Source organism: Fonsecaea nubica (assembly GCF_001646965.1).
Source record: "Fonsecaea nubica strain CBS 269.64 chromosome Unknown Scaff6, whole genome shotgun sequence".
Classification (NCBI taxonomy): Eukaryota; Fungi; Ascomycota; class Eurotiomycetes; order Chaetothyriales; family Herpotrichiellaceae; genus Fonsecaea; species Fonsecaea nubica.
The window spans coordinates 209,325-234,930 of NW_019173679.1; the positions used below are offsets into that span (position 1 = coordinate 209,325).

At 52.6% G+C, this 25,606-nt stretch overlaps 8 protein-coding genes across 8 annotated transcripts; 4 read left to right on the plus strand and 4 right to left on the minus strand.

Annotated features, from left to right (window-relative positions):
* Window positions 1-685: 685 nt before the first annotated feature.
* On the plus strand, window positions 686-1,549 carry AYO20_01475 (hypothetical protein; the record flags this gene model as incomplete). The annotated part of the gene is made up of 1 exon (XM_022639781.1): window positions 686-1,549. The coding sequence occupies one exon, from the start codon at window positions 686-688 to the stop codon at window positions 1,547-1,549; it is 864 nt and encodes a 287-aa protein (XP_022504169.1).
* Window positions 1,550-2,012: 463 nt separating this feature from the next.
* AYO20_01476 (elongation factor 2) lies at window positions 2,013-4,661 on the plus strand (the record flags this gene model as incomplete). The annotated part of the gene is made up of 11 exons (XM_022639782.1): window positions 2,013-2,453; window positions 2,508-2,522; window positions 2,596-2,736; window positions 2,796-2,879; window positions 2,946-3,216; window positions 3,266-3,558; window positions 3,617-3,733; window positions 3,817-3,969; window positions 4,035-4,187; window positions 4,264-4,369; window positions 4,435-4,661. 11 exons carry the CDS (start codon window positions 2,013-2,015, stop codon window positions 4,659-4,661), a joined length of 2,001 nt encoding a protein of 666 aa, XP_022504170.1.
* Window positions 4,662-6,789: 2,128 nt separating this feature from the next.
* Window positions 6,790-9,096, plus strand: AYO20_01477 (hypothetical protein; the record flags this gene model as incomplete). Its single annotated transcript, XM_022639783.1, has 4 exons — window positions 6,790-7,819; window positions 7,869-8,003; window positions 8,053-8,146; window positions 8,208-9,096. The coding sequence occupies 4 exons, from the start codon at window positions 6,790-6,792 to the stop codon at window positions 9,094-9,096; spliced, it is 2,148 nt and encodes a 715-aa protein (XP_022504171.1).
* Window positions 9,097-10,201: 1,105 nt separating this feature from the next.
* On the plus strand, window positions 10,202-11,200 carry AYO20_01478 (hypothetical protein; the record flags this gene model as incomplete). Its single annotated transcript, XM_022639784.1, has 1 exon — window positions 10,202-11,200. One exon carries the CDS (start codon window positions 10,202-10,204, stop codon window positions 11,198-11,200), a length of 999 nt encoding a protein of 332 aa, XP_022504172.1.
* A 2,144-nt stretch (window positions 11,201-13,344) lies between these two features.
* On the minus strand, window positions 13,345-14,443 carry AYO20_01479 (hypothetical protein; the record flags this gene model as incomplete). Its single annotated transcript, XM_022639785.1, has 2 exons — window positions 13,345-14,286; window positions 14,402-14,443. The coding sequence occupies 2 exons, from the start codon at window positions 14,441-14,443 to the stop codon at window positions 13,345-13,347; spliced, it is 984 nt and encodes a 327-aa protein (XP_022504173.1).
* Window positions 14,444-16,127: 1,684 nt separating this feature from the next.
* Window positions 16,128-18,234, minus strand: AYO20_01480 (hypothetical protein; the record flags this gene model as incomplete). Its single annotated transcript, XM_022639786.1, has 4 exons — window positions 16,128-16,875; window positions 16,927-17,020; window positions 17,068-17,202; window positions 17,301-18,234. 4 exons carry the CDS (start codon window positions 18,232-18,234, stop codon window positions 16,128-16,130), a joined length of 1,911 nt encoding a protein of 636 aa, XP_022504174.1.
* Window positions 18,235-21,144: 2,910 nt separating this feature from the next.
* AYO20_01481 (hypothetical protein) lies at window positions 21,145-22,511 on the minus strand (the record flags this gene model as incomplete). Its single annotated transcript, XM_022639787.1, has 2 exons — window positions 21,145-21,722; window positions 21,773-22,511. 2 exons carry the CDS (start codon window positions 22,509-22,511, stop codon window positions 21,145-21,147), a joined length of 1,317 nt encoding a protein of 438 aa, XP_022504175.1.
* A 323-nt stretch (window positions 22,512-22,834) lies between these two features.
* AYO20_01482 (hypothetical protein) lies at window positions 22,835-24,424 on the minus strand (the record flags this gene model as incomplete). Its single annotated transcript, XM_022639788.1, has 1 exon — window positions 22,835-24,424. One exon carries the CDS (start codon window positions 24,422-24,424, stop codon window positions 22,835-22,837), a length of 1,590 nt encoding a protein of 529 aa, XP_022504176.1.
* Between the last annotated feature and the right edge of the window lie 1,182 nt (window positions 24,425-25,606).

Here is a 25,606-nt window from a genome sequence, read left to right on the forward strand (position 1 = left end):
TTCTCTGCGCAATTCTCTCCGCAATTCTCCCCGCAATTCCTCGAGGTTAGCTGGAGAACATCTATGACACGGTCCAGTTCCCTGCGGGCTGAAGCCCAATCTCGCTTGACCCCTTCCCTCTGAGCACACGACGCCAGCCTAGACCCGGTCTCTGCATGGGTTTTGTTAGTGAGCTACCAGTCACGATCAAGTCAACAGTTTAGCAGACGAGCTCGAATGGAAAATAAGAGCCCACCATCCGGTAACGAGGACTGGTTGACACGGTCTCCACTTCAGTGGCGTCGTGATTTGAGGCTCGTATACTATCATTTCCCCCAATGGGATCCTAGCAAGAAGAATGTGGTGTCCTTCCTTCAGCCTCATTTGCATCTCTGTGTGTCGTGGGTGGCCGTCTTCTGAAGAAGCTAACGGGACCGGCCCATGCATCCAGACAAATTTGGTCGTAGGTGTCTGGCGTTCGGGTGTATCGCCCAATTGTCTGTTGGCAAGACCTTGCAACGATGAGTAGACCTCGCTTCTTATCAACTCACTCTGCTCTCAAAAGCTGACGTGTTCATAGGGTGCGACCAATTGGAACCGAAAGAAATGTGCACCTGCGGAACATCCTTCTGGTCCTGGGACTTCTTAAAGACTCTTCTTCATTGTCCCTGTGCCTCGAGACTTTCTTACCATCTGAAGAGCAAATATGGTTTTTCAAGAATCTACGACTGGCCCATTGGTGGAGCAGGCCGGTGGTTCCGGACCGAGCATCGAAGGCAGTGAGGCAACGGGACAAAATAGACATGGCGCAGATCCAGCACATAATGCAGCAGAAAATGATCTGGACCAGGGCAGAAAAGTTACTGCTGTCGGCTCACAGGACACCGACACTGTTCCGGACATATCTGACTTGGAGAAAATGTTGGGTTTGGCCGAGGATGGTAAGAGGGACGAGGTCAAAGAGTATCAAGAATGGTTTTCTAAAACAGCCCCATCTTGGGACAATCAAAATATCCTCCATGCTGCAGCGAGATCGGGGAACTTAAGTCTCATGAGAGATCTTCTGAAAAACGAACATGTAAAGAAGTTGGTAACCAAGGCGGACAATATCGGCTTTCTCCCTCTCCATGATGCCGTTGCTAAAGGCTCTCCAAAGATGGTTGAAATCCTACTCAAGTCCGGCCCAAAAACACAAGTAGGTCAACGTACTAAGAGATCTGGTTATACTCCAGTGATCATGGCAGCCGACAGGGGATTCGTGGAGATCTTGAAATCGTTTGAGGGATATGAGAAAGATTTAGTGGCAAAAAGCTGGGACGGCGAAACACCACTGTTGAGGGCCATTCGCCGCTTGTCGGAAATGCGGGCGTCACAACCTCCCGCAACGTCATCTCCCGCAACGTCACCTCCCGCAACATCACCTCCCACAACACCACCTCCCACAACACCACCTCCCACAACACCACCTCCAGCAATAGCACCTCCAGCAATAGCACCTCCAGCAATAAGCGCCGCCTGGAAGCAGGCTCTCGATGCTCTCGATGCTCTCAATTCATCGCGAGAAGTGTAGAACGAGAACGAAAATCGCTTTGCGAACGAAACTCCTAATGAGAGTGCTGAGACGACCGACGGCGACGACCGGGACAAAAGCGAGGCAGAAGAAATTGAAGGCGTTGTTGATTGGCTAATTTCACGACCTGGCGACAAGATAAGTCGATGGTTGGAGTGGGAAGGAATTGCACTCGTGGTGGATGACGAAGACCTGTGGAAATGTCTACTGGAATATGTGGAGAAGTCCCATGGCGCACACGTTGCAACAGAATTGAACCTAATATGGCTGGCGATGAGATCAGAACATCATGCGGAGCTGAAAAAAACACTTTGAAAAAAGGCCCAAACCTGCCAATGGACCAGAGACGACTGGAGCCGAAGATGTCTTGACGATAGTAACGCAACACCGGAAGCTCCGAGTCCTAGTATGGTTGCTTACAAGACATCACTGGGATGCAACAAGCATAGAGGCAGCGAAGAAAATGGTGACAAGAACGCCAGAGGAGACTGAAGAAATCAACACAGAAACCCTGGATACTGCTTCTCTGGATAGTCAGATCGAGAGAATCCTCAAAAATCACCGAGTCATTCATGTCTGTCAAGGCGGTGAACGCGATGGGAAAGACAGTGACGAAGTTTCAGGATTTGCCACCGTGACTGGCTTTTACCGACAAAGGAAAGATCACTTGTCCGACGATTCAAAACGAGTGTTGTGCGTACAAAGACCTATCGAAGCCAAAGACCTGAAGGACAGGGAAGCCTTGGACAAGATGTTGACAAGTGAAGACATACAGAGTAGTCTTGGTTTCCGCCTAGATGAAGTCCTAGACTTGAAACAGTTCTTTGATGGGTCCGAGAAAGAAGACCAGAAGGAAGACCAGAAGAAAGACCCTATTCGATGGGTCCATTTACATGAAAACAGTGTAAGTGAGCAACCGCGAGCCATCGAGAAATGATATTAACACGCCGTTTCCTAGTTGAACTCGATGATGGTAAAACTCTCTCTCCTCTCCTGCCCTTTCAACCAGATCCTTGATGCGTTCAGCTAATGATTGCAATGCGAAGGGCGTGGTACAAAATATTTGCAAATGGCCATCTCGAAAGAAGGACCGTCAACAACGAGACATGCTCAGCTTCTTCCGGAAGAGTTGGGATGAATCTTTGATCGATGGGGCCGATGTCCATTACATATCACCGTCCTGCTGGGTCAGTCCCTGCCGTCAACCCTCGAGTCGAAGACCCCGCTGATGTTAGGCTCGCTACAGAATCACCAAATCAAGGAGACAGTTACGCCGATGCCGTCGCAAGGGGAACCGATTGAGGAAACCACTGACCTCCTCGCCACCTATGTGAGTGTTGATGCTACACTCTACTTCAGCCGGATGAAGATATTTGACAACTAACATCCGCCTTAGATACCATACATCACTTTTGGGAAGCCGAGGCCTCGGGGTGAAAATACAATATCAAAGGATATATCGTACTCACGGACTCTAGATCAGTATCCCTACCATGCTGCACCCGACACCATCGAATCCGACTACAATCAGGTTGTCAGTCGAGCTGTGGCCTACATGTTAAGTGACCGCGGATATTCACCTAACAAAGCCTTCAATCCTGTCGAATACTTCAAATCTCCTGATATCCTCCGTGTGGATCAATTTTGTCTCTGGGTCATCGATGAAAGTGAGTTGTATAAACGATTCATTATAGCCGTTCTAACATTGTCGATTAGGAACAATCGTAACAAGTTCGACTGCGCCACCCACCGAGCAAGATGGCAAACCATCCGGACGAAGCGACCCCTTGTTTGCCACCGTGCTTGCCAAAATCTCGAAGAACTGTGGATGGTATCCAGATCGCGAATCACCAACCCCCGTCACAGTGAACGATTGTGCGGGAATGATTACCGCATCCTACATTGATATATTCAGAAACGTGGAGCTCCCTGTGTCGGGGAACGATCAATCCAACGACCTGCTGGATGTAAATATTTTTCAGCTTTTCGCGCACTGGATTGAAGAAATGGTAAGTTCTCGATCGTCCCGGTTCTATCCGAGCTATGGCCTGATGTTTCATGTCGTAGAGGAGACGAGGAGACAGGCTACGCAACGGGTTCAAATCAGAGTTCTCGGAGCAGGCGGAACAGACGAAACAAGAAGAGAGTCAAGCAGGATCCAACAAAGTTTCGACTGGGGACTTGGTGAACCAAGCGATTGAACTTGTGGAAGAGATGCAAGACATTCAGGGGAGCTCAAGATTCTAGTATCTGTGGCGACTGACCAGGAGGTGGTATGGACCGAATTTAGGAACATCCCCCCAAAGGACGAATCGTCCACAGGGAAGGCAACCAAGGAGGACGGTTTGTTTCATGGACCAAAATATATCATCAAGCATCTTCGAAGTCTAGAGAACTTGGCAGCAGAGAGGGCGCAGGTTGTAAGTGACACACTTGCAGCTCTGGTTACGGTTTTCCCTGCAAAACTCTGACACTCCAATTCTAGGTTCAAGCGACTTTGGACCTGCTGTTGAATAAAATGCAGTATGAGGAGGCACAAGAGTCGGTAAAACAAGGACAAGAGTCGGCAAGACAAGGACGAGAGTCGGCAAGACAAGGCAAGACAATCATGGTCTTCACCTATGTCACGGCGGTCTTCGTAAGTTGTTCCACATTCCACGTCCAACTTGATCGCCGCTGGAGGAGCATGTAACCACTGACAGCCTCGATGCCAGTTCCCGCTCTCGTTCCTTACATCTTTGTTCTCGCTGAACATCACCACCTTTCCGCACAATATGGATCAGCTCGTCTACAGGCCGGGATGGATATTTCCCAAGTTATGTACGTCTCGACCCTACCACCAGCCCAAATCTTGTTCTTCCCGGATGCTGACCCTCACACTGCAGTCGGCATATCAATCGGCAGCACATTGTTCGTGCTGGGTATTGTCTATACTCCTACAATATTACGGATTCTCAAAGCTGAACTTGAGAAAAAGCGATCGGGCCAACGAAAGCTAGACGATCTCGAAGCCGGTCCTGTCAAATCGACCTCAATTACGGCCGGGACAACCTCGTCGGTGAGGCCAAGGAAGCAGTGGCCCAAGGGATCCGGCGCATCTGGTCCATCCTGAAATGTGCAAACAGCGCAAACAAAATGTGGCTGAGAAGTTGGGAAAGCGATGAGGCTCGAACCACGAATCCCGAGGAGCGCTCTTAACTTGGAGCCCGAGGTAGGGCTGAAGCTAGTTTTCAGGGGGTCGGTCACAAAAGGAACGCAAAGAAAACAAAGACAAAAACGACCACCAACACAGGGCTTCTTCCTATGCGGTCACTCGTCGCAAGCACTGAATACACTCCCCCCCTTCTCTCTCTCTCTCTTTTTCCCCCCGCAGTGAGAGAGAGAAAAGCTCTGGACAGGGCACATTGGACGAGTGAACCGGAATGACACGACATGTACGACTCTCTTTTGCAGGCTAAAGCGGTCACAGTACTAGTATAGTTAATTAGCCACCTTTATTTAGGAATGTTCTCTCACCCTCCCCAAAGCTTTGCGTTGTCTTTTCTCGAGTGCCCTGTTTAGAACGTCTCGTAAAAAAAGTCACGAAGCTGCTGGCGGCACGCACACCTTGAGCTTTCAAGCACCCAGCACAATACCAGTGGTGGTGGTGGCTCTTTTCTGACTCGATTGTCGTCAATTCTAGGTCAGAGTTGGAGTGACACGCGGAGAAAAGGGAGTCATTGGCGCCTAGCCTCGTCTTGCGAGAACTCATCGCTAGGCTGACATTCGTTAATGCTACGTGTCCGAGTCTCTCCTCAAAATTCGATCTGTATCTGTAGTGAATCCCCATAGGGACAACAGGGATAACGACAGTCGGATAGATCCGATCCGACTATCAGACTGTCGAGTCGAGTAGAGTAGCCAGGTAGTTGGCAAGTATTCGAGGTGAACCAACGAGCCTTGGTCGTGTCGCACGGATGCAGACGCAATCAACTGGGGTCATGTCAGATCTCGTCGACACAGCTTCTGATATGGACCAAGCAACCAGGCCATGATCCTGATCTACGGTCCTGAATTGAATCCTGTTGCGCTTCCCAAGTCACCGTGGATATAAGCGAGGTGATACAGCCTAGTGTAGTCCGTCACAGGACGCTTTTCGAGCTTAGTTCACCTCCTCTCCTCGCGTTTTGTGTAACCCGACCGCCCTTTTTGCCTTTTGCCTTTTTGCCTCCTTCCCTTTCGCCACAGTAGTGAAATGGCAAGTGGCGAAGGCGACGGCAGTGGGCATCGACTCAGTCAACCAGGTACCGGCGGTCACAACTACTTGTACAAAGCATGTAACCCTCGTACTCGGGACACGGATGCATGCACAATTGACAAAAACGCGCCGGTGGACTTTCTCAGCCGGCCGGGGGGGCGGGTTTTTGGACGAAAAGGAAATGAGCTCCGACGCGACCAACGCCTTTTCTGGCGTGCTGGTGTGTGCCCTCCCGTTTTCGCGATGCGGGGCGTAAGGGAGACCGGGGGGGGGGGGGGAAGGGCCACACGCAGACTTAAATAGTTTCCCATGGAATGACGACTCGCTCGCGCGGTAGATACTTTGTGGTTTAGGAGGGGGGCAGACAGAGATTCCATGGCTCCGGTTTTAGCGACTTTGGGTGCCTAGTTACGGGGCTGACGGGTAAGGAAAGTAGATTTCGACAGGGGGCCAAACCCACGAGGGACAGCCCTAGAAGAGCCCACTACCTACTCCGTACAGCCTACGATCTGCTCCCCGAGGCCGCCGAACCCGCCGAAAAAAAAACTGACTCTGCTGGTCAAAACTTGTGCCCGCCTCACCTTCCCGATCCTTTTACTTACTCAGTACAAGGCACAGGTGCGGGATCGCATTTCCCTCCTCCCAGCTGCCAGCCAAGCACACAACACACTCACACAAGGAAGCCACGGCCCACGGAGCCTATCGCGGCTCTCTCTCTTCCTTCAATATCAGCTGATCCCCGATTTTCCTCCCAATCTCTTGTCCAGTTTTGTCGCTCCGTCGCTCACCTCGGCCTTTTTTTTTGGGCAGGACCATATGCCAAACAATCACTCTTAATCTTGCTCCTTTCCCTCCTTCTCCAGAGGCCCCCAAGCCCCAAGTTCGCGAGGGCCACCCGCGAAGAGCTGGATAGTGGCCCCCCCCTCCCCTCCGCCCAGCTTCTTCTTGCGGTAGTTTTCGGATAGCGCCCACCGCGCAGGTCCTCCGAAAGTGCTCGTTTACAATGGATTCGAGCCGGGGCCACTACCAGATAACCACCCCAGGGGACGAGGCACAACCAAAGGTGGAAGCGTTGACTCAGGAAGAGATCAATGAACGTCTACGTCGCAAGCGCAAGGCCCGCGGGCAAAAGGCCTGCCATCCCTGTCGCCAGAGGAAGGTGGGTTGCAACTATCAACACCCCTGTCAAAAATGCATCGACCGTAACCACCCTGAGCTCTGCCTCTATGAGCCCTTGTCCAAGCGCGCGAATATCGACGCGAACACCACGACGACGATAACAATTGCCGGCCAGGGAATCCCACCCAGCACTCCGATCGAAGGACAGCCCATGGGGTGGAGCAGGATCAGTGAGAGATTGCAGACGATCGAACAGGCCATTCAAGAGCTGCGGACCGAGCTGAAAGATCTGCCGGGAAGGGACGGGTCTCCCTCGACGCTGGTGGGCAGGCCCAAGGTCGAGAGAACGGGAGGAGACTCGAGCAGTGAAGGTGTCGACCAGGACAACTTTGCCATCCACACCAGCAATGAAGTCACGGGCGAGACCGTCCATCTGGGCGGCAACTCGGTCCCGGCCATGGTATTTTCGCTCAAGAGTGACCCCAACGAGTATGATGTCCAGGATGTGCTCGGCAAAAGCATCCTACCTCTGTTTGGTCTAGATAACGAGAGTGCCACCTACCCTTTCGTGGACCTTTGGGGCTTACCCCACGGATCTTATGCCAGACTGCAGGCAATGTGCAGGCTGTTGCCGACCGACGCCGATTGCCTGCAATACTTTGCACAGTACCGCGACACGGCTCATGTTCTTTTCCCTGGAGTAGTGGACATTAAACAATTTGAGGGCGAACTCACCCACTTCCTCATCAACAAGGCTGCCGCGAGCAGGGATGCTCCTTACGAGGCTCTTTCGAATGACAACATATACGGGAAAACCCTCCACTGGGTGGGGTTACTGTTCGCCATTCTCGCTTCCGGCTACCAGTGTTCGTCATTGCCGCATAAAGAACGCCAACTGACCAGTCAGGTCTATGGTGAGAAGCAGTCCGTTGGTGGTGAAATCAAGAGCTTACCGTGGTGCAGTGTGCTGTGCATATGAATGTCTCCGCATCATCAATTACTTGTCCAACTCCAAGTTGCTGGATATCCAGACGTTGCTGGTGCTGGGGAACGTCATCTCCAATAACATGAACTCTGGCATCGCCTGGTGCTTGCTCGGTAAGTGCCGATATTCGGGTGGAGATTATTCTGCTGACCGCCCCGAAAGGGCTGACTATCCGGATCGGACAGAGCCTCGGTCTCCATCAAAAGACCTACCGGACCAGCAGCGAGGCTGAGAGGTCGGTCCGTGAGGAGCTTTGGTAAGTCAAAGCGACTTTTGAATTGGCGCCATCCGAGCGTTCTCACTGACAACACTCATAGGTGGCGGATCGTCTGGCAGGACAGTCTCATCTCGATTACATTCGATCGAGCGTCATCGACCCCTACCATCTCGCATCACAAATCCGTACAGCCCGTCGACAACACGTGGTTATCATATACCGACTGCATGAAGATCTTGTGCGAGACAGGGCTCGAAATTGTGCGGGAGAGGAGTAAACACACGGACCCCCGGCAAGAACTGATACGGATCAACCGTCATCAGGAGGATTTGTCCAGAATGATGGATCACGCGCTCCACCACCTCAAAGACGCGACGGCGTGCCAGTCGATGAGGGACCAACTGGAGCATTGGAACCTCTATCTTCATCGGTCATATATCTTATCGGAGCTGTATCGGTCCGCGTTGAAACGCAGGCAGACCTCGTCGGAACTAGGCAACTTTCGGGCCACGTGCTTGGAGAACATGGCCAACACGGTGGATGCATTTCTGGGATTGTCCAATGTGACTCGGTTTGCCACACAATCTTGGGCGGCGGTGCATCGGTCTCTGAGCTCGGCACTGCTGCTTGGGATTCTGAAACAGCCTCAGAGTAAACCCCGGGTGCGGACATTGCTTGACAAGCTGATTGTGGTCATGTCGAGCATCAACTCGTCGCTGGATCCCAATGAGCTCTCTGCTCCCATTGCCCGAGCTGTGCGGGCGCTGGCTCGTCTCAATGCCCACCACGGCTCCGAGGTTGGGACCGAGTATGGTGCGAGCGGCGATGCCATACCAGCGTGGGAGCGAAGCACAAGCTCGGACACTCTGATGTATTATGGGCATCCCTCGAATGAAGCATCTGGGGACGACGGTGGGCGGTCTGAGGACTCGCCTTATGAGTTGATGGAGAAGATCCTATGGGGATCCCAGGGTATATCTCCGGTTTGAGGATTGCGTTCCTCTGACCTTTTGTTTCGGTGTCCGGAAGTATTTTAGGGAGATCTGAGGGTGTAGCCTTGTAGCGTGTAAAATGCATGGCTATTTCGGCTGCGGTTGGGATAGAAGTTGAGTTTTGCGTGTCTCCTTGTCCGCTCTTTTTTCTTTTGTGAATTTTCTCCTAGCTTTGTAGTAATACCAAGTTTGCTGGGAACAAGCCCCTTTTTGAAGCAGCACACGTCGTTCAGGGACTCAACTCGGAGGTGATTAACTCGGACAGGCTCGGATGTAGTTCGGAGGGGTGGTGTGTTGATGACTGACGAGGCCCGTGGAGTCCGGGCGTGAGAGGAGCAGGTTATTGTGGACTCGGATTGGTTGTGGAACAATGATGCGGAGCCAACAGGTACCTGAGAGAGGAGATGGCCAGGCACGGCCATGAGGCTTGGCTCAGGTGCTCAGGTGTTGCTCGGACATGCGGCGCACAATGGTCGGAGCGAGTCTGGGCCTGGCTGTGTAGCTATCTTAGGATGCTTATAAGCTAGGGAGTCCCCCGTGTGTCTTGGGAAGATACCCAAGGTACCCATGGACTTTGTACTAGGCTCCCCTAGGACATGAAACCCCCAAGAACGTGCCCCGAGATCTCGCTCGCTACTTGTAGGTAGACGATAAGCCTAATAATTAGGGGCATTCTTGTACCCGTAGATACTCCGTCGTTACACTGAGTGCGCGCATCTCTCTGTTCACTACTGCCGACTCTCTGGTATCGCAGCGCTGCACTCCGCTTGTCCTCCGTGGCCCGCGAGGTCTCGACTGGTCTCACTCTGACCTACACGATCTACAGGGTCTACACTTTGATAGCAGTACCGAGTAGATTTCTGATTTTCGTCATCTCCGAGTTTCAATCCTCTCCTCCACCGAACCTGTTTGCATCATCTCCGAAGTCTAGCACGCCGAGCACGCTCGCTCGAGATCGTCCCAAGATGGCTACAAAGCCTCAATTATATATGACGCTGCCCGCGCCCTCCTTGCCACAATGGATCTCCAGCTCCAACACCAACACCAACCTACCTCTACACTTTGAATCATTATCATTACTCAATCTCACAAGTCCTGAGCAATGGATACCATCATCCCGCAACAAGACTCCATGATGGACATGGACGACTGGTACAACTTTACCCTAACCAACGCCGACATGGACGGGCTCTTTGGGTGCGCGTCAAACCCTCTAGCCTCGTACGACCAGTCCAATACTACAAACTTTGGCCAGTCACGGCAATACTATAACCAATCTCAATATCCCTGGAATACTATGGATGCAAGCCTCATGTATCAGAAGATTCCGACCCAGACATCCTCCACCGCAAACACATCATTTCTCCCGTATGTGTCAGACCCAATGCGGTCCTACAGCCCCAACAACCTCCCAGTATATGCTGGCGAGGATGAGGTGGTAAAGAGCGATTCTACCAGAGATTACCAGCTCTCCAGTTTCGAGCTGGCTCTTTCTGAGTCCTCGGCTTCTTCCGAAGTTGAAGATTGCGCTGTGACGACCACGGCATCGCAGAACTCGACGACCCGCCGCCGGGCAGGGAGCCGGGAGAAGCGCACAAACGCCGGATCGAGAAGACAGACGCACTCGCAGCGAGTCTCCAAGCTCAAGAGGACCACTTCGAGTGACAGCGAAGATCTCGAGCGGACGCTGGCCAAGCAGACGCACTCGGCCATTGAGCGCAAATACCGGAACAACCTCAACGCAAAGATGTGGCAGCTGCACCGCACGCTGGAGGGGACGAGCCGCATGTCCAGCAGCGCCAGCAGCGCCAGCAGCGCCAACAACAGTGACGACAGCGACTCATCACCACAGTGGGGGGAGACGCAGTCGCAGTCGCAGTCGCAGTCACAGTCACCGCAACGGGAACAACCGCAACCGCGGAAATCGGACATTTTGAGCAATGCTCTACAGTACATCAACGAGTCGGAGCTAGAGATGAGGCACATGTCGGATGAGATTGTGCGGTTACAGAATCAACTGGCGGTCCTGCAGCGCATGGTGCGGTGCGAAGGCGACTGCGATGCTTTGAAGGAGATAGTCCAAATGAAATTGGCGTCATGACCACGATTTTGACCGTATTATTTTATTGTCCTTTTTTTTCCACTCCGTAAAGCAGCGTTGTGCTACGTAAGTAAGTAGCGAGAGCGAGTACTTCTACGGGGTAGATACTTGTAGACAAGGCCATCGGACACGTACTGGAGACTGCAGAATGGGACGGAGACTGCAAAGTGCAAGGTGAGTGAGAGAGTGTTCGCGGGTGAATTACCCGGGCTGGTTTACTTGTACTTGTACTCATCCTCTGTCAGTTATCGATTGCTTTGTGCGAGGGTACAAGTCTAAGTACGGAGTACTAGTGTAGACGAGCCCATTGAGTTGCGGACCAGATCCTTCCTGAAGCGGTTAATGGACGCGAGACACTACTCGGTAGTGCGATTTGTACCGAGTACTTCGTACGGAGTAGGTAATTGTGCAGATACTAGGCGATGATGCAATACATACCCGCCTATCTAGGGTAGTTTGTGACGTACATGTTCTTTTTATGCATGTGGCATTTGGCATTTGTACCCAGTACACGATAATAGTAATAATAGTACAAGCATGCGATCAAAAAGGGTAACCCTGCTCGGTTCATACTCGTGCTTGTATCCATACTCGGTACAGCTATACCCACCGTGCCACCTAGTACCTATCAAATACCTACCTACAAATATGTGTTACAGTACCTACTATATCCAAACCCCTCCCGCGCTACCAAAATGACTCGTCATTCTCGACATCGACATCCGACATGGACCCTTCGCTCGCTCGCTCGCTTCTTCTCCCTTTGTCGTGTTTACTCCTGATAATCAGAGTGCGGTTGATTTCCCTCGCCGATCCTCCCCACCGGCGCCCTGCTGGTGCGGGCTTGGGTTCGGTGAGATCGTCGGTGTCGCCTGCCCTCCCTCGTGCCCACCGACTCGTTAGTGCCCTGGCTTGCCTGGGTAATCACGTATTCCAAGTACAAGTAGTTTGAAGAAGCGAAAGAGAGGGTGACAAACACTCGCCAGATCGGCCGATCGCAGCGTGCAGTCCAACGTCTAACAGGTACCGAGGTCCTCAAGTACAAGTGTTGGCTGAAACCATCTACTAGGTATCCAGAGCACAAGTAGAGGTGGGAGGAATGTTCATAAAGCCCTCATTTTCTTGGCTGGTTGGTGAGTGTCAATTGTAGACTGATAGGTAGATACAAGACTTGGTTCTTGGTTCTTGGGGGTAGATAACGGGTACTCGCTCCCTCGTTCTCTCACTGACTTACTCGGTAGAGATGAGCGATAGGTGCGCAATACGTGATACGTGATACGTGGTCACGCAATGAGCGATTGGCCATAATTGGATACGGGATACGTGGTCACCGGGCCTTTTCCGAATCTTCTCCCCTCGACGAGGTACTTTTCTCTTCATCCTGGTCCGCTTTCTGTAGAGTGCAGAGTGTAGAGCTGTACCTCGAGATTACTGGACATACCGGACCTACTGGGACCTTGCGACGTGACATGAGATCACAAAGAAGAGAAAACAAACAGACAACCACGATGATAAACCGATAAATAATCTATATTGACCTTGGACATTGACCTCCCTCCGTCCGTCCGTTCCCTGCGCTGGAGCCGTCGACTTGTCACCCGTTCATAAAAACCATCGTGACCAGACGACAGTTTCCTCTTTGTACATGAAAATCCCCCATCCTCGTCCCGAAAAAAAACCGAAACGAACTCCTCCTCCCTAGGGCTGGCTGTAGTCGGGACAGACAGGTGACTACGCCTAGTAATTTCATCTGTCGACCACCCGTTTCCCCATGTCCCTTCCCAATCAGCTCTCGAGGCTGAGATGACTGCTCCTCGGCACGACATATCTCTTGCTTCTCGCGTTTGTTGAAGACAGTTAGTTGTTGATTGTTGATTGATTGTTGACTTCTTCCTCTCGACCCAAGTCTTTGACACTGGTTCGACACTGCACAGTCTCTGTGTGAGTGCAGGATTTCTCCTGGTCACCAGACTATCCCCCAGTGGTGTTGATGGACCACCTCTCTTCAACCCCCATCGTTCGTACCCATTAACCTCACCTCACCTCGTCCCCCCTCACACTCGCACGCGAAAACGTATATGCAGATATCCATACACACGCGTAAATGCATTCATTGACCCATTCACCACTGACCCAAAAGAAAATCATGAACTTAAAAGTGCCCTCAGCACAGACCACTCCTCGCACTTGACCAGGTTCCGGATCGTCCGCTCCTTGTCTTGCAGGTGCTTGATCTCGTCGGCCATGTGCCGCATCTCCACCTCGGACTGGTGGATGTAGTCGATGGCGCTGTTGAGGATCTCGGATTTGCGGACTCGGCTCGGGGGTTGGAACGCAGGGAGAGGCGTCGTGGTGGTGGTGACTTCGCTGGTGCCGCTACCGCCGCTTGTACTCGACAACCGCGAGTGCGGGCCCGGCGAGTTCACCTCCCTCAGCACGTAGTACAGCTGGCTCATCTTCCCGTTGAGGTTGTCGCGGTACCGCCGCTCCACGACCGAGTGCGCCGCCTTGGCTTCCTTGAGCGCCGCCTTGTCGTCCTCCTCCGTCGGCGCCTTGGTCGCTTGCTGTCGCGCGGCTCGGGGTTTCCTCCCTCGTTTGGCGCCCGGTGGTTTCCCCGTCGTTGGGACCGCTACAGCCTCGCCATTTCGCGCCGCCGCGGCTCTTCGTTTCCCGCCCCGTGGCCGTCCACGCGAGGAGGGCGGCTTGGTCGAGACCCAGGGAACGACATTCGACCAGTTGACGGGTGGTGGTGCGGCGACGGCCGCGTTGACCCTCGAGCCCTCTAGCTGCTCCTGGTGGCTTTGGGGTGAGTCGTCCTCCTCAGAAACCTGCGGCTCGAAATGACCCGTGCTCGAGTGGTAGCAGTCGTCCGGGGTGGTGGATTGGAGCGTCTCGTAGTCGGCAAACGATATTGGCGGCGACAGAGGGAACTGCGCGGGAGGACCGGCGCCGGTACCGAGCGGTTGACTGGGGAGTATGACATTGTGGAGGTGCAGATGTTGCAGTTGTTGCTGCTGCTGCTGTTGTTGCTGATCTGACGATACGAAGCCCGGTTGCTCTTTCAGATACTCGTTCCGTATAAACGGCTGAAAGATCGAAAAGTCAATGTCATTTAAAGGCTGCGAGACAAAATTCCAATGGTCAATATTCAGACACGCGCTATCAAAGGGGATACCCCAAAGGGTTCAGTGATACACCCACCCCATTGCTGACGCCAAAGTCCACAAGAGAGTGGGCAGACATTGGCATATAGTCCATATAGTAACAGAACCGCGAATGATGTTTATCCCCAAGACACGACGTCCTCGGGGACAAGTTCTTGGTAAACAGACTCGATGGTTTGAATGAGTATATGTGTTTTTCCCTCCAGGGGGATAGGATAGGAAGGGGGGAAAGGGCTCAGAAAGAGAGAAGCTCCGTTATCAAACAGAGTTGATATTATACTCGGTACATTTCCCTGAGATCTTCACAACAGCTCCGCTTGCGTCAGTTTGCAAGCTTGGCCGGCGAGGGGTGGTTCCGTTGCACAGTTCAAGTACCTAATAAGAAGGTAATAAGGAAACGCCCCCCCCCCTCCGTTGCCAGATGGCCAGGGCTGGCCAGACGCAAGAGCCGAGCTTCGCACAAGAAACTTTACCGACGACAATCCACCCCCTAGGTCGTCCATTGTCGCCTTCTGGGTGGTGAGTGCCGATTCCATGCCAAATTTCCAGGCGGGTTGGTCCAAGGGAAGATCGAACGATCGGACGATCAAACTTGGGGAAAGAGGGCGTGCACATGTGCATGGCTGATAGTGGAGGATTCGTCGTCCAAGTAGTTGCGAGTAGTGGCCCAGGTCGCCCTGGTGGCCCTGGTGGCCCTGGGTTCGGGTCGGCATGGCATATCCACCAATACTAAATTTTGGAACCATATTCCTTGCCGATTCCACTGATTCCACCAGTGATGCATTAGCTCCACTGACTGGCTTGGAAACATTTCCTAGTCGAGCTAGCCCAGCAGCGGCCAGCTCGGATTTGCTCGGTGGCTTCGGCGGCTTCGGCGGTGGAGGGTCTGTGAGGCTGTAGCCCTGTTTGACGGGGCCAATGAGATTCTTTCCCAGCGTCGCAATGGGACGACCCAGACGACCCAGAATTAATCTCCATCATCAAAAACTCGAGGACCTTGATGCCGGTGTCGAGGGAAATCGACGGCATGTCTCTCGGAGTGTGCTCGGTAGAGAAGCGCAAGAACCCTGGTGCATGGGGCGAGCGAGGTAATGGCATCAGCCCACAAAGGCAGCCTTCATAGCAGTCTGGGTATGTCCGGGAGCGACCCCTTTTGAGTGGCAGGACCTCTGTGCCTCAACGATCGTCATGGCCGGACGTTACCGCAGTAAAGACATAACAGTGGCTCGTGTTAGTGACTGGTAGAGAAGTGTACAGCTAGTGCCGTGCAGTCTGTTGTGATCCAGGCCAAATTCAAAGCAGCCAATTCCAGCCACTGCATCCGGAAAAGGGGGAAGGAAAATGAAGAAAGAAGGTTGTTGTGATGGAACAGAAATGAGGTGAGTCAGTGGACGGAGATGATATTATATAGTATAGCAAGCTCTGGGACCGTGTGCCACAGAACCCCTCTATAAATTCCAGTCGCTTCGCTGTCGCACAAGTACTCTCAAAGAGTACCACCGCATGTCTTTTCCGGACCTGCGGTGTTCGCAAACCTTTTCCGGCTCTGTGGCCTTTGTGAGCCGCCGTCATTCCTGGGCATGCCTTTCCTTTAAGTTCAGTACCCCGTAGAATTTCCCCGGGTGGTGTGACCCTTCCACGTCCTGGGGGATGCAAAAGACCTCGAGCAAATCAGGCCTGTTGGGCTGTCAACCAAAAACGTTCAATATGACAAAGCTAGATAACCGTAATCTGACTATTACTGACAGTCCGTGTCGTTCTTTTCAGTTCATCAATTCGTGACTCGTCGTCGTCCCTGGGGGCGTCCGACCACTCGAAAAGCTTGGAGGATTCGAAGGCCACCGCATCGCCGCCATGTCCTGTAGTTTCGCAATGGATTTGGAGAAAGGTGTAGGCAAGTGTGCCTCGGCGCAGTGTGTGCACGGGCTCTCCATGACCGTGATAAAATTGTGGACCAGATACTGTGCTGGCCTCGTCCTCGTAAGGTCGTCCATGGTGCACAACATCAGCGCAGAGCTCAGCGCTCTCTGCACGAATATTGAGGATTGCTTGACTGCGGGAGCGGTGACCTGCAGGTGAAGGAAGCCTGTAACTGTGCCACTCAGGCATCGCACGTAGGCATCCATATCGTCGGGGCTGGAGCTGCGGTCGCTTAGAAGGGTTCTGTAGAGCTCAGCATTGACGTAGGCCCGGTGTAGGTACAAGCTCCAGTATTCGAGCCGAGCTTTGGTCGTGTGACAAAGCGTCACGTCCTTGAGGTATGGTGCAGCCTCCTGTGCCATTTCGTTGAGGATATCCTGGTGTCGAGATATATCTTCAGAACTAAACTGCCCGGCTGCTCTGTTCGAACGCTCGCGGACAATTTCAATGCCAATCTGGCAGATTTTTTTCATGCAGTCAATGTAGGATAACTCGCTGGATCCGGTGTTTAGGGGCGTTCTTTGGATCGGGAGGGTCGAAGGTCTGTCGAAAGCCAAGGCAAGTGAGCTTTCTTGCCACACGATGCGCCACCTGCTCCCAAGTTAACGTAGATTCGACGCACGATGTTGTGTTTTGACGCACCATAGCTCTTTTCGGAGCCACTGCAGGCTGTCTGGTGTGGATTGAGGCACCTCAAGGTGTAGTCCAAGGCTTTGTGCCAGCCGGATCGTCAGCCCTTTTGCGTCTGTCAGTATTTTTCTCCTCAAAAAGTGTACATCTCACCTTCAAAGCACCACGCCACACCGGCATCGAGGCTGTTGGCCATGACATCGGCAATGACCAGCATGTTTTGAACGTCAAATAGGGTGGGGTATCCGAGGTAATTGGTGGATCGCAAGCACTCGTAGGCGCAGCAGACTAGAAATTCAGTCAGTAACAGGAGCGAGTCAAGGGAGCGGAAAGGGGGTTCAGGAGTCAAGCACCGTATACTCGCGATTTCCATCGACGTTCCTCACACGGAAGAGTCGAGTACTGGCAGCCAGAGGCCAAACATGCAAAGAGCAACCCAAGCCAATGGAGGTCTCTGCCGCCAATCCCCGAATGTGGCTCCGGGTCCGCCTCTGAGAGGGGTGCTTTTTGGGCGGTTGACCGCCGTGCAAGGAATTCGCTGAGGTCGTTCTGAAATTGGTCGAGGTCGGGAATGGCTGGGAACACTGCGTGAGCAGTCTCTGTGTAGCAGACGAAGAGGCTGCGGCACTCGACGTCGCTGGGAAGCAACTCGCACAGGCTTTGAAACCTCGACGCGGGCTCGTTGTGTAGCCCCCACAACGCAGAGAAAGGATAGGTGATGGATTGATTCTCCAGGGCGAAGATGGATAGAATCTCTTGGTTTGAGGGATCTTGTGCCCACCGCGCAAGGTCAGCACTGGTCGACACCGCAGTCGGCCGCAGCACTGGATGCGGTCCCAAGTGTACAGGCTGCCCAGTACCCCGCGTGCTCGGCCCTGGTACCTGAGGTGTCGACCACGTCCCTTCTCTGCTGGGACTCTGGCGCGATTGCTGGCCGACCATCGACGACTCTGGTCTCGGGCCCCATACGCCCAAGACCCTGTCGATTTCGTCTTTGACTTTCCATAGTGTCTGCTCGAACAAGGTGACTTTCTGAGCCAGCACAGGCTCGTCTGAAGCTGCGGGGGTGGTACTGGCGGCGCCCGAAGACGATGCAGTCTCGGCAAACGACTTTGACCGCGGGGCGTCGTAGATGCAGATCTCGGGATAGCCTCGATCAATGCAGGTTTGACAAGGCTTCACGTAGTTGCACTTGACTTTGCGTTGGTGGCAGGGATAGCAGGCCCGGGGGGTCCTGTTGTCACGGCGCTGTCGAAGGACTTCGTCAATGTCCTCTCTCGATAGATCTGGTTTGCGTGTTATGTCCTGAAAACGATCCATGCTCCGTCATGGCCTCGATAGGACTTTGTGTGGGATGTCCGACTCTTAAACATTTCGCTCCCTTTTTTTTATTCTCTCTCTGCCCTCCCAGGCAAGCCTTGAGCCTCTTGTATGAAATGGACACCATTGGTATGGATGGTGGCAAGTGACTAGGCTGCATGGGGCCATGGCCCGGCTACAAATCTCGTGCTGTGGGTACGGGACATGCCGCCTCTCCAGAATAAAATGGCACAACATCACGTTCCGGTTTACTCCCCTCAGCCCCCTCGACCCAAGTACAGTACCTTTTGGGTCCCAAACATATTGCGAGCCATTATTCTATCGAACCTCCTAGAATGGTCACAAGACTGTATCCCGTCCTGCACGGCTCTGTAAGTGCAGTATCTGCAGCGCTGTGCTGAGCCTGGGGGCATCCCACATTGCAGGGATTGTGCGAGGCGACACATGCCGATTCCTTGGCATCGACAACCTGGCGGTTTGCGATACCACCACCTAGAACCACGACGGGCATTGTTCCTCGACACTTCGCCTCTCCAGATCACTTGTGTTCGTCATCACAGAGAATCTAGACCCTTTAATCGGAAGCGAGAAGGACCGGAGGGAGCTTAGGGAGGGAGCGCGTGGACGAAAGACACAGCCAAAATATCACTCAGTACGGAGCCGAGATGCTTCCTGAAGCTTCAAACTGTGTTAGAAATGCGGGATTGCTCAACGGAGTGTCATTTTTCTCGGGGCCGCGGTCATTGTGACTTGCGATGCGCAGTCTGTCGATATGTGTTGGACAGCAGCACAATACAATTACTTGGGATACAAGTACACCAAGTTCAGGATGCGGGTGCATCGCCTCGTACTTGTACAAGTAGGGTTCGTGGATCTCGTCCCACAAAACTAGTCTCGCGGCCCAACGCTTCCTTCCAATTATCGGGTTTCGACCAATGTTGGTTTGCCATCAACTGGGAATTCCCCAGGATAGTCTGTCCTCTTCTGAACCTGCACCTCCAACAGTCTGAATGTCGACACCGTGGCCCTTTGCCCTTTGGTTACTGACTCCAACGAGTTTGCCAGCCTGTTCCCGGCCGAGGAAAACAGTGGTGGAGAGGAGCCGAAAACCTAAAAGCGATCCTCGTAATACCGTGTAAAGACTCGCTGGGACCCTGAACTTAACCTGGTTCTACAAGTCCGGTGTGGGTCCCTCCCACGAGTTGAACGATTCGACCAGAACGACCAGGATGACCAGGCTGGAGGATCTGAACCATGGGCGGATGAACGGAATGGGATTGTTCAATCTGAAGTGCCATACCTGAACGGGGAGAGGAAAATTCTTCCTCGTACGTCAGGCTCCGTCCCATTCCACCAAACGTGCATTCCAACGGTGACCGGACGTATTCCGCGCTGGCATCTGATTGATGGGCTTCTTCTCCCTTCTCCCAAGGTCGAAAATTGCAACAAGACCACCCAATTTTTTCTGCCTCTTTTCATTCTTGGTTTCCCTCTAAATAAGCGAAGTCTCCGAATCTCCTCTCCCCGCTGCAACGGGTAACTTAGTGTTTTTCGCGTGCCAAAAAAAGGGTTGACCTCCGACACTCGCCCGCATGTTGGGCTCTCTTGGTATCTGGCTGGCTGGCTACATGCAGGCTCGGGAATCTCGAATCTCGAAGTCTATGCAGACCTTGAGCGCAGGTACAACACAATAGCCCCGATGTACAAGTAGAGAGTGTCACGCCTTCCGCACTGAGGTCTGGATGACCTTGTCATTGACCTCGCGGCTCGTTATCCTTTCGGCAATTGGCGTCATGCTAAGTTTTGTGATCAAGGTTATGTCGGTACCAGCACCGACACAAGGGTGGCGCGGGGTTCCAGGCAGCAAGAATCAATCAATTCTGGTCATAGAATAAAAGTAGGTGTTACATCGCTACCGCGCATTCGCCCTTCCGCCCGGAGGGTGAGTTGACGCGCAGCCTTGATCACATGCACGAGGTGAGCTGATTTTACAAACACTCCAGCGAAAGGGTCCGACGCAGCCTCGTAGGATCCTCGGCTGCCTGGAGTCCTGGCCTTACACTAAGGGTGATTACATAATGAGATCTGGCTTTAAGCTTTGTTTGTCACTTCCCATTGGCTGCGAAGCTAGTCCGGGGTACGAGTTACTCACGAGTCATGCGCTCTACCGAGTTTCTCATGTTAACTAAGTGCAAGCCACCCTGACAAGGTCGGGAGTGGTTGCGGGCTGCTCCGGTCGCCGTACTCCCTGCTCCTCACTCTTCGTGTTCGAGGGATGGATATCTTCCCGTCTCCATGAAACCGTGTATCTGGTCGCTATGTAGGGTATTACCTAGAACAATCCAATTCGGCTTCACCGAGAGCGAAAACAAAACCGCCAAAAAAATTATCGCTGCACAAGGCTTGTGACAAGGACGGAGTTGGTGATATTCCCCGAATTCTAACCTTGGGGTGCATGGCCCGCGTGCGTGTCTCTGGTGTGTCTGGTAATACCGAAGCTGTCAGACCACTCGATTTAATATCACCCACTAAAAGTCACTCAATGTCACCTGATAACTTCGTGCTTCTAATGACACCAAAAGCTCCAGATGCATAAAGCTTTTTTGGCGCTTTCAGGTGTTGTGCACTGCCGCTCGTCTGATTATCTCTCAATGTCGTTAGATTGTCTCGAGCCTTAAATCTTGGCTCCATGGATTTGGGTGTGTGAGAGATTTTATGCATATTGTAAACCAGGGGAAAGCCAAGAGGGAAATAATATGCTGGGCTGCTTTTTACTTGTACTTGTACTGTGGTACCTACACAGTACTATATCCCACCGCCACATATATATGTACGCTAGCCTCCAAACCAATAGCAGTAGGAAGGATGCCGTCATGGACTCCTCGCCTCGAACATACCAACACTTGTACATCATTGGGACTTTAGTTTCTCCGTCAACTCAGGGACCCTCTCGAACAGATCCCCGACCAATCCCACGTCCGCCACTTGAAAGATAGGCGCATCCGGGTCCTTGTTGATACATGCAATGACTTTGCTATCCTTCATGCCCGCAAGATGTTGGATGGCGCCAGAGATTCCCACGGCCAAATAGAGTTGAGGTGCGACATTCTTGCCGGTTTGGCCCACCTGCAAACTGTTGTCTGCAAAGCCACTGTCCACCGCAGCTCTCGAAGCCCCGATGGCCGCGCCCAACGCATCTGCCAGAGGAGGCATCAATCGGTCAAATTCTTCTTTGGATTTCAAACCCCGGCCACCTGAGACAACCTTCTCAGCCGAAGCGAGTTCAGGACGATCCGATTTGGTCAGGTTTTCAGAAATCCATTCCGTGGACGATTCAACCTTGGTGTCTGCGCCCTCTTCGACGCTGGCGGAGCCGCCTTCGGTTTCGGCAGGAGCAAAAGATGTTTGGCGCACTGTTAGTAGTTTGGTAGGGTCGCTGCTCTGGACGGTGAGGATCGCGTTGCCTGCGTAAATAGGTCGGACAAAGGCTGTACCACATCAGCATAAAATGCCTTCTTTCCGGGGTTGTAAAACTCACTGTCTTCTCCCTCAATACCCATCACGTCCGAAATCTGCTGCACGTCCAACAACGCCGCCACTCGAGGGAGTAGACTCTTGCCAAACGCGGAATGCGCTGCAATCACATGCGTGTAGCCGCCCTTCTTGATATTCTCCACCAGCAGCGGTGCCCAGTTCTCGGGTAGCCCTCGGTCATATGCCTCATTCTCCACCGCGATGACCTTCTCTAGGCCTTTGATTTTGGACGCTTCTTGTGCGACGGCCTTGGCTGATTTTCCGGCCACAAAGCCATGTACAGAACCTCCGAGCTTTGCCCCAGCTGTGATTGCTCCTAATGAACCGCTGTTGAGTTTGCCGTCGCGTTGCTCAAGAATGGCGAGTGTGGAGAGTAGTCGTGCGAGGGATGACGATTGGAACTGGTTTAGAAGGGTGTGGGAAGGAGGGCGGGCGCGGACTGCCCGCAGGGCGGATTGTCCAGCTGTCGATAGCATGTCTATAGAGTGCGTCTCTCCGGCTGGACGAGCAGAATCAAGGAGAGCTCGAGTTGACGCTGGAAGACCAAGTAATGTCGTGTTGATGGAATTCTTCGTCGCAGTCTTCAATTCAGTGATTGACGTCTTCGAATGACCTGCGCCGCTCAAAGCTTCGACCTCGGGATCTCTAGGGTTTACGCGAGTTTCTCCCGAATATAAGCATTTGGCATTCCGATGTCGGGAGACTTTCTCCGAAGCCGAGTCTAAGCGCAGGCACAGTAACATGATCGAAAAGGAAACATGTTTAAGATACATTCTGCATTGCATCTGCACGACCATATTTGCCCTACGTGCTCTTAGTTTCATCCATCAGAGCTGATTGTGGCTTTGTCCTGCACAGTGGTATGATTGACAACAAAACCCAGTTTTCCGATCAGAGATGAAAGACGCTGATGATGTCTGATTTCCTTTCGCTATGCATGACGCTGAACGCTAGACAAGGGACGACAGCCTGTCCCGTACAGAGAGACGGTTGCACAGACATGCAACCAAAAACGACACAATAAGAAAGAAATCATACTCGGTAGACCGGCAGCGCGCTCACAAAGCTATTCCGCTTCTTCATCATCGCCTGACGACTTTGCATGAACAATGTCTAGACATCGACTATTTGGGCTTCCGCCAGAAATATTGCTATAGCACGTCAGTCCTGTTCTGCCGGTAGGTCGTGGAATGGGAGAGATTACCTTGTGCTGTTTGCGACAAGCTCGTAGGCCCGGCTTTCGCAAATCATTGACCACAGCTTCCTTTCTCTTCTCATCTTCATCTTGATCTGGGATGTAATAAAATTCGCTTTCCAGGGGTTTACCCGCGGCGTCTTTGCCTTCTCTTGCAACCTCGCCAATACACGCTGTTTCACGGATGAGCTTTCTGATTTCATGGAGGGACAAAACACCAGCCTCGCGGGGAAGATGGCTTAAAATGGTGGACAACGGAGTCGAGGACAATCTCGAAAACGCGAGTTGATTGATAATGTGGCCTTGCGCGTCAAATTCCGGATCTTTCTTTTTCGATGAGCTCAGAGCTTCGCTGGGAGGAAGGGGTTCTGTGTGGGAGGATCGTGTACTCGTTGCAGAATCACTTGGGTGGTGCGAATCTCCAGCGGAGACTGATGCCATACGTGGCAGTAGGTTTGCACCAAAGGGTCCGAAAGAGTGAATGATGGGATCATTCTCTTCGTCGTTGTCGGAAAATTCTTCAGCAGACAACGAAGCACTGTTCTGAGTGGTTCCCGCGAGTCCACAGTTCTGCGACAGTGCCTGTGTTGACTGTGACACTTCAGTCCCGGTGACCGTTCCACTGCTTTCGTTGGTCGATTCAGGGTCTTCATATATTTCGACGGTAGCTGGAGGGAGTGGCGGTGAAGAAGGCATCACGGCCTGTACGGCAGGAGACGGGGATATGGGAGAAGAAAGTCGTCGTCGAACTTGCATTGGACTTGGGCTGGGTGGTGTTGAATGGCGCAACATGGCGCGCTTGCGCTTCGCAGGAGAAGCATCCTCCTCGTCTTCAGACGAGAAGGCGCCGAGGTGAGGTTTCGGAGGCCAATCCACCACGACGCGACTGTCATGAACGTCAATCATGATTTCCGAGTCCCTAATATCGGACGAAAACGTCTCTCCCTTCTTAACCTCGTACACCTGACCCTTGCAGTGTATCTTAATACCATTCCAACCAGTACACGTGATTTCCACACGATCACGCTCCAGACGCGAACCCGCAGCTTTGTAGCAAGCCTCCACGTGAACCCTGGATATGAGACGATTTGCTGAGAATTGATAGTCGCAAGAAGCGCTGGATCTTCCCATACGCGTTACCTTGCCGTCGGCTTGTAATTGGATTGAGGGTACGGCACCGAGAGGAGTACGTTCAGCAAGGGTAGAAGAAGTCCTGTGAAGGCTGGGCCGGGATTTGGCTACATGTACTGGCGAGGAAGATAAAATAGCGGTGGAAGAAGTAGGGACGGGTGTAGGGTAGGTCGTGCTCTCGTCGAGTGCATCTCGGTTTCGCTTGAGGGGTCTCGGTAAGGCTGGTGACGAAGATAGTGGTTCGAAGGCAGGAAGCAGTGAGGTTGCTGATCTCTTGGGGCCTGGAGAGGGTGACATGACCGTCTCTGCGAAAGTGATCGAGGGAGCCATGGTCTTCAGGCGTCACGTAGTCCAGCTACTGGGGAGGCGCGGTCGCCGGGGGTAGATTGACCAGCTCAAAAGCGCGTCCTCGGCAGAGGGACGGGGTTCAGCGGGATGTATCTGCTCATGAGAGGTTCAGCTGAAGAGTAAACGAGAGCAAGGAAGAAGAACACCACGTCAAGAATGCAGCTGGCCACGCAAGAGGTCAAAGGTCAAGAGAGGTTGGACATTTGCAAAGGTGCTGGTGGTGCTGGAGGTGCTGGAATGGATGGATCGAGGGCAACTCACGCGATGTGGATTGGAGAAACGACACCCGAATGGTAGATGTGGAGTGGCCCGAGTCGACGTTCTGGCGCGCCAGCATTTTTCAGACGCCACTAACTGCTCATGACACGCACGAGGAGCGCGTCGGCACCGATCCTCGAGAGATTTGCTCACCGTCGGCCCAATACCACCGTCTCGAGACTGTGGAGCTTTCAAGTCAATTGTATTATTGAGGTGGGAAGGAAAGTAAGTGTGCGAAAATGGCCTTACATATTCTGGCAGATAAGTCGTTGGCTACTTTCTACGCTAGAGTTACATTGCATGTTTGCCCTCATCGTACACCGACCTGCATGTAAATGTACCTATGCGGCATCTACTACGTATCCGTGCGATGTGAGAAGACTTCTACCGCTCATAGTGATACTGCACCAACTGTGTGTCGTCGACGTAGGATAGGATAGACCTCTGTACCCATTGCTGAAGAAGACCACCACAGCTACGTGAGAGATCCCAAAGAACCTTTCTTTTCTGCATTGGCCATCTCCGTCCGGCTCATCGGTTGTGCCGGGATGACCAAGGGGAGAAAGTTGGCGACGCATCATAATTGATTAATATTAGAGTCGGGAGGCCAGATTCGGAAATAAGTGCAACGGTCTGACGAAAGAATAAAGAACCATTTGAAATATTGGAGTAGTCCCTGAACAGCTACGATATCGTCTCTAGGTTAGATATAGCTAATAGAGTCAATAGAGGGTTAAGATGCTACCAGAACTAGGGACAGAATAGATACCCTTGTCATTGGCCAGTACTCGGAGTAAACAAGTCAGAGCAAGCACCTGCGGGCATTCATTTTCTTGTCAGACTGCACCGCGTCTTTGGATATTAGCTCAAAGTGCATGCAGATCGAAGAAGGTCAGCCGAGCGAAA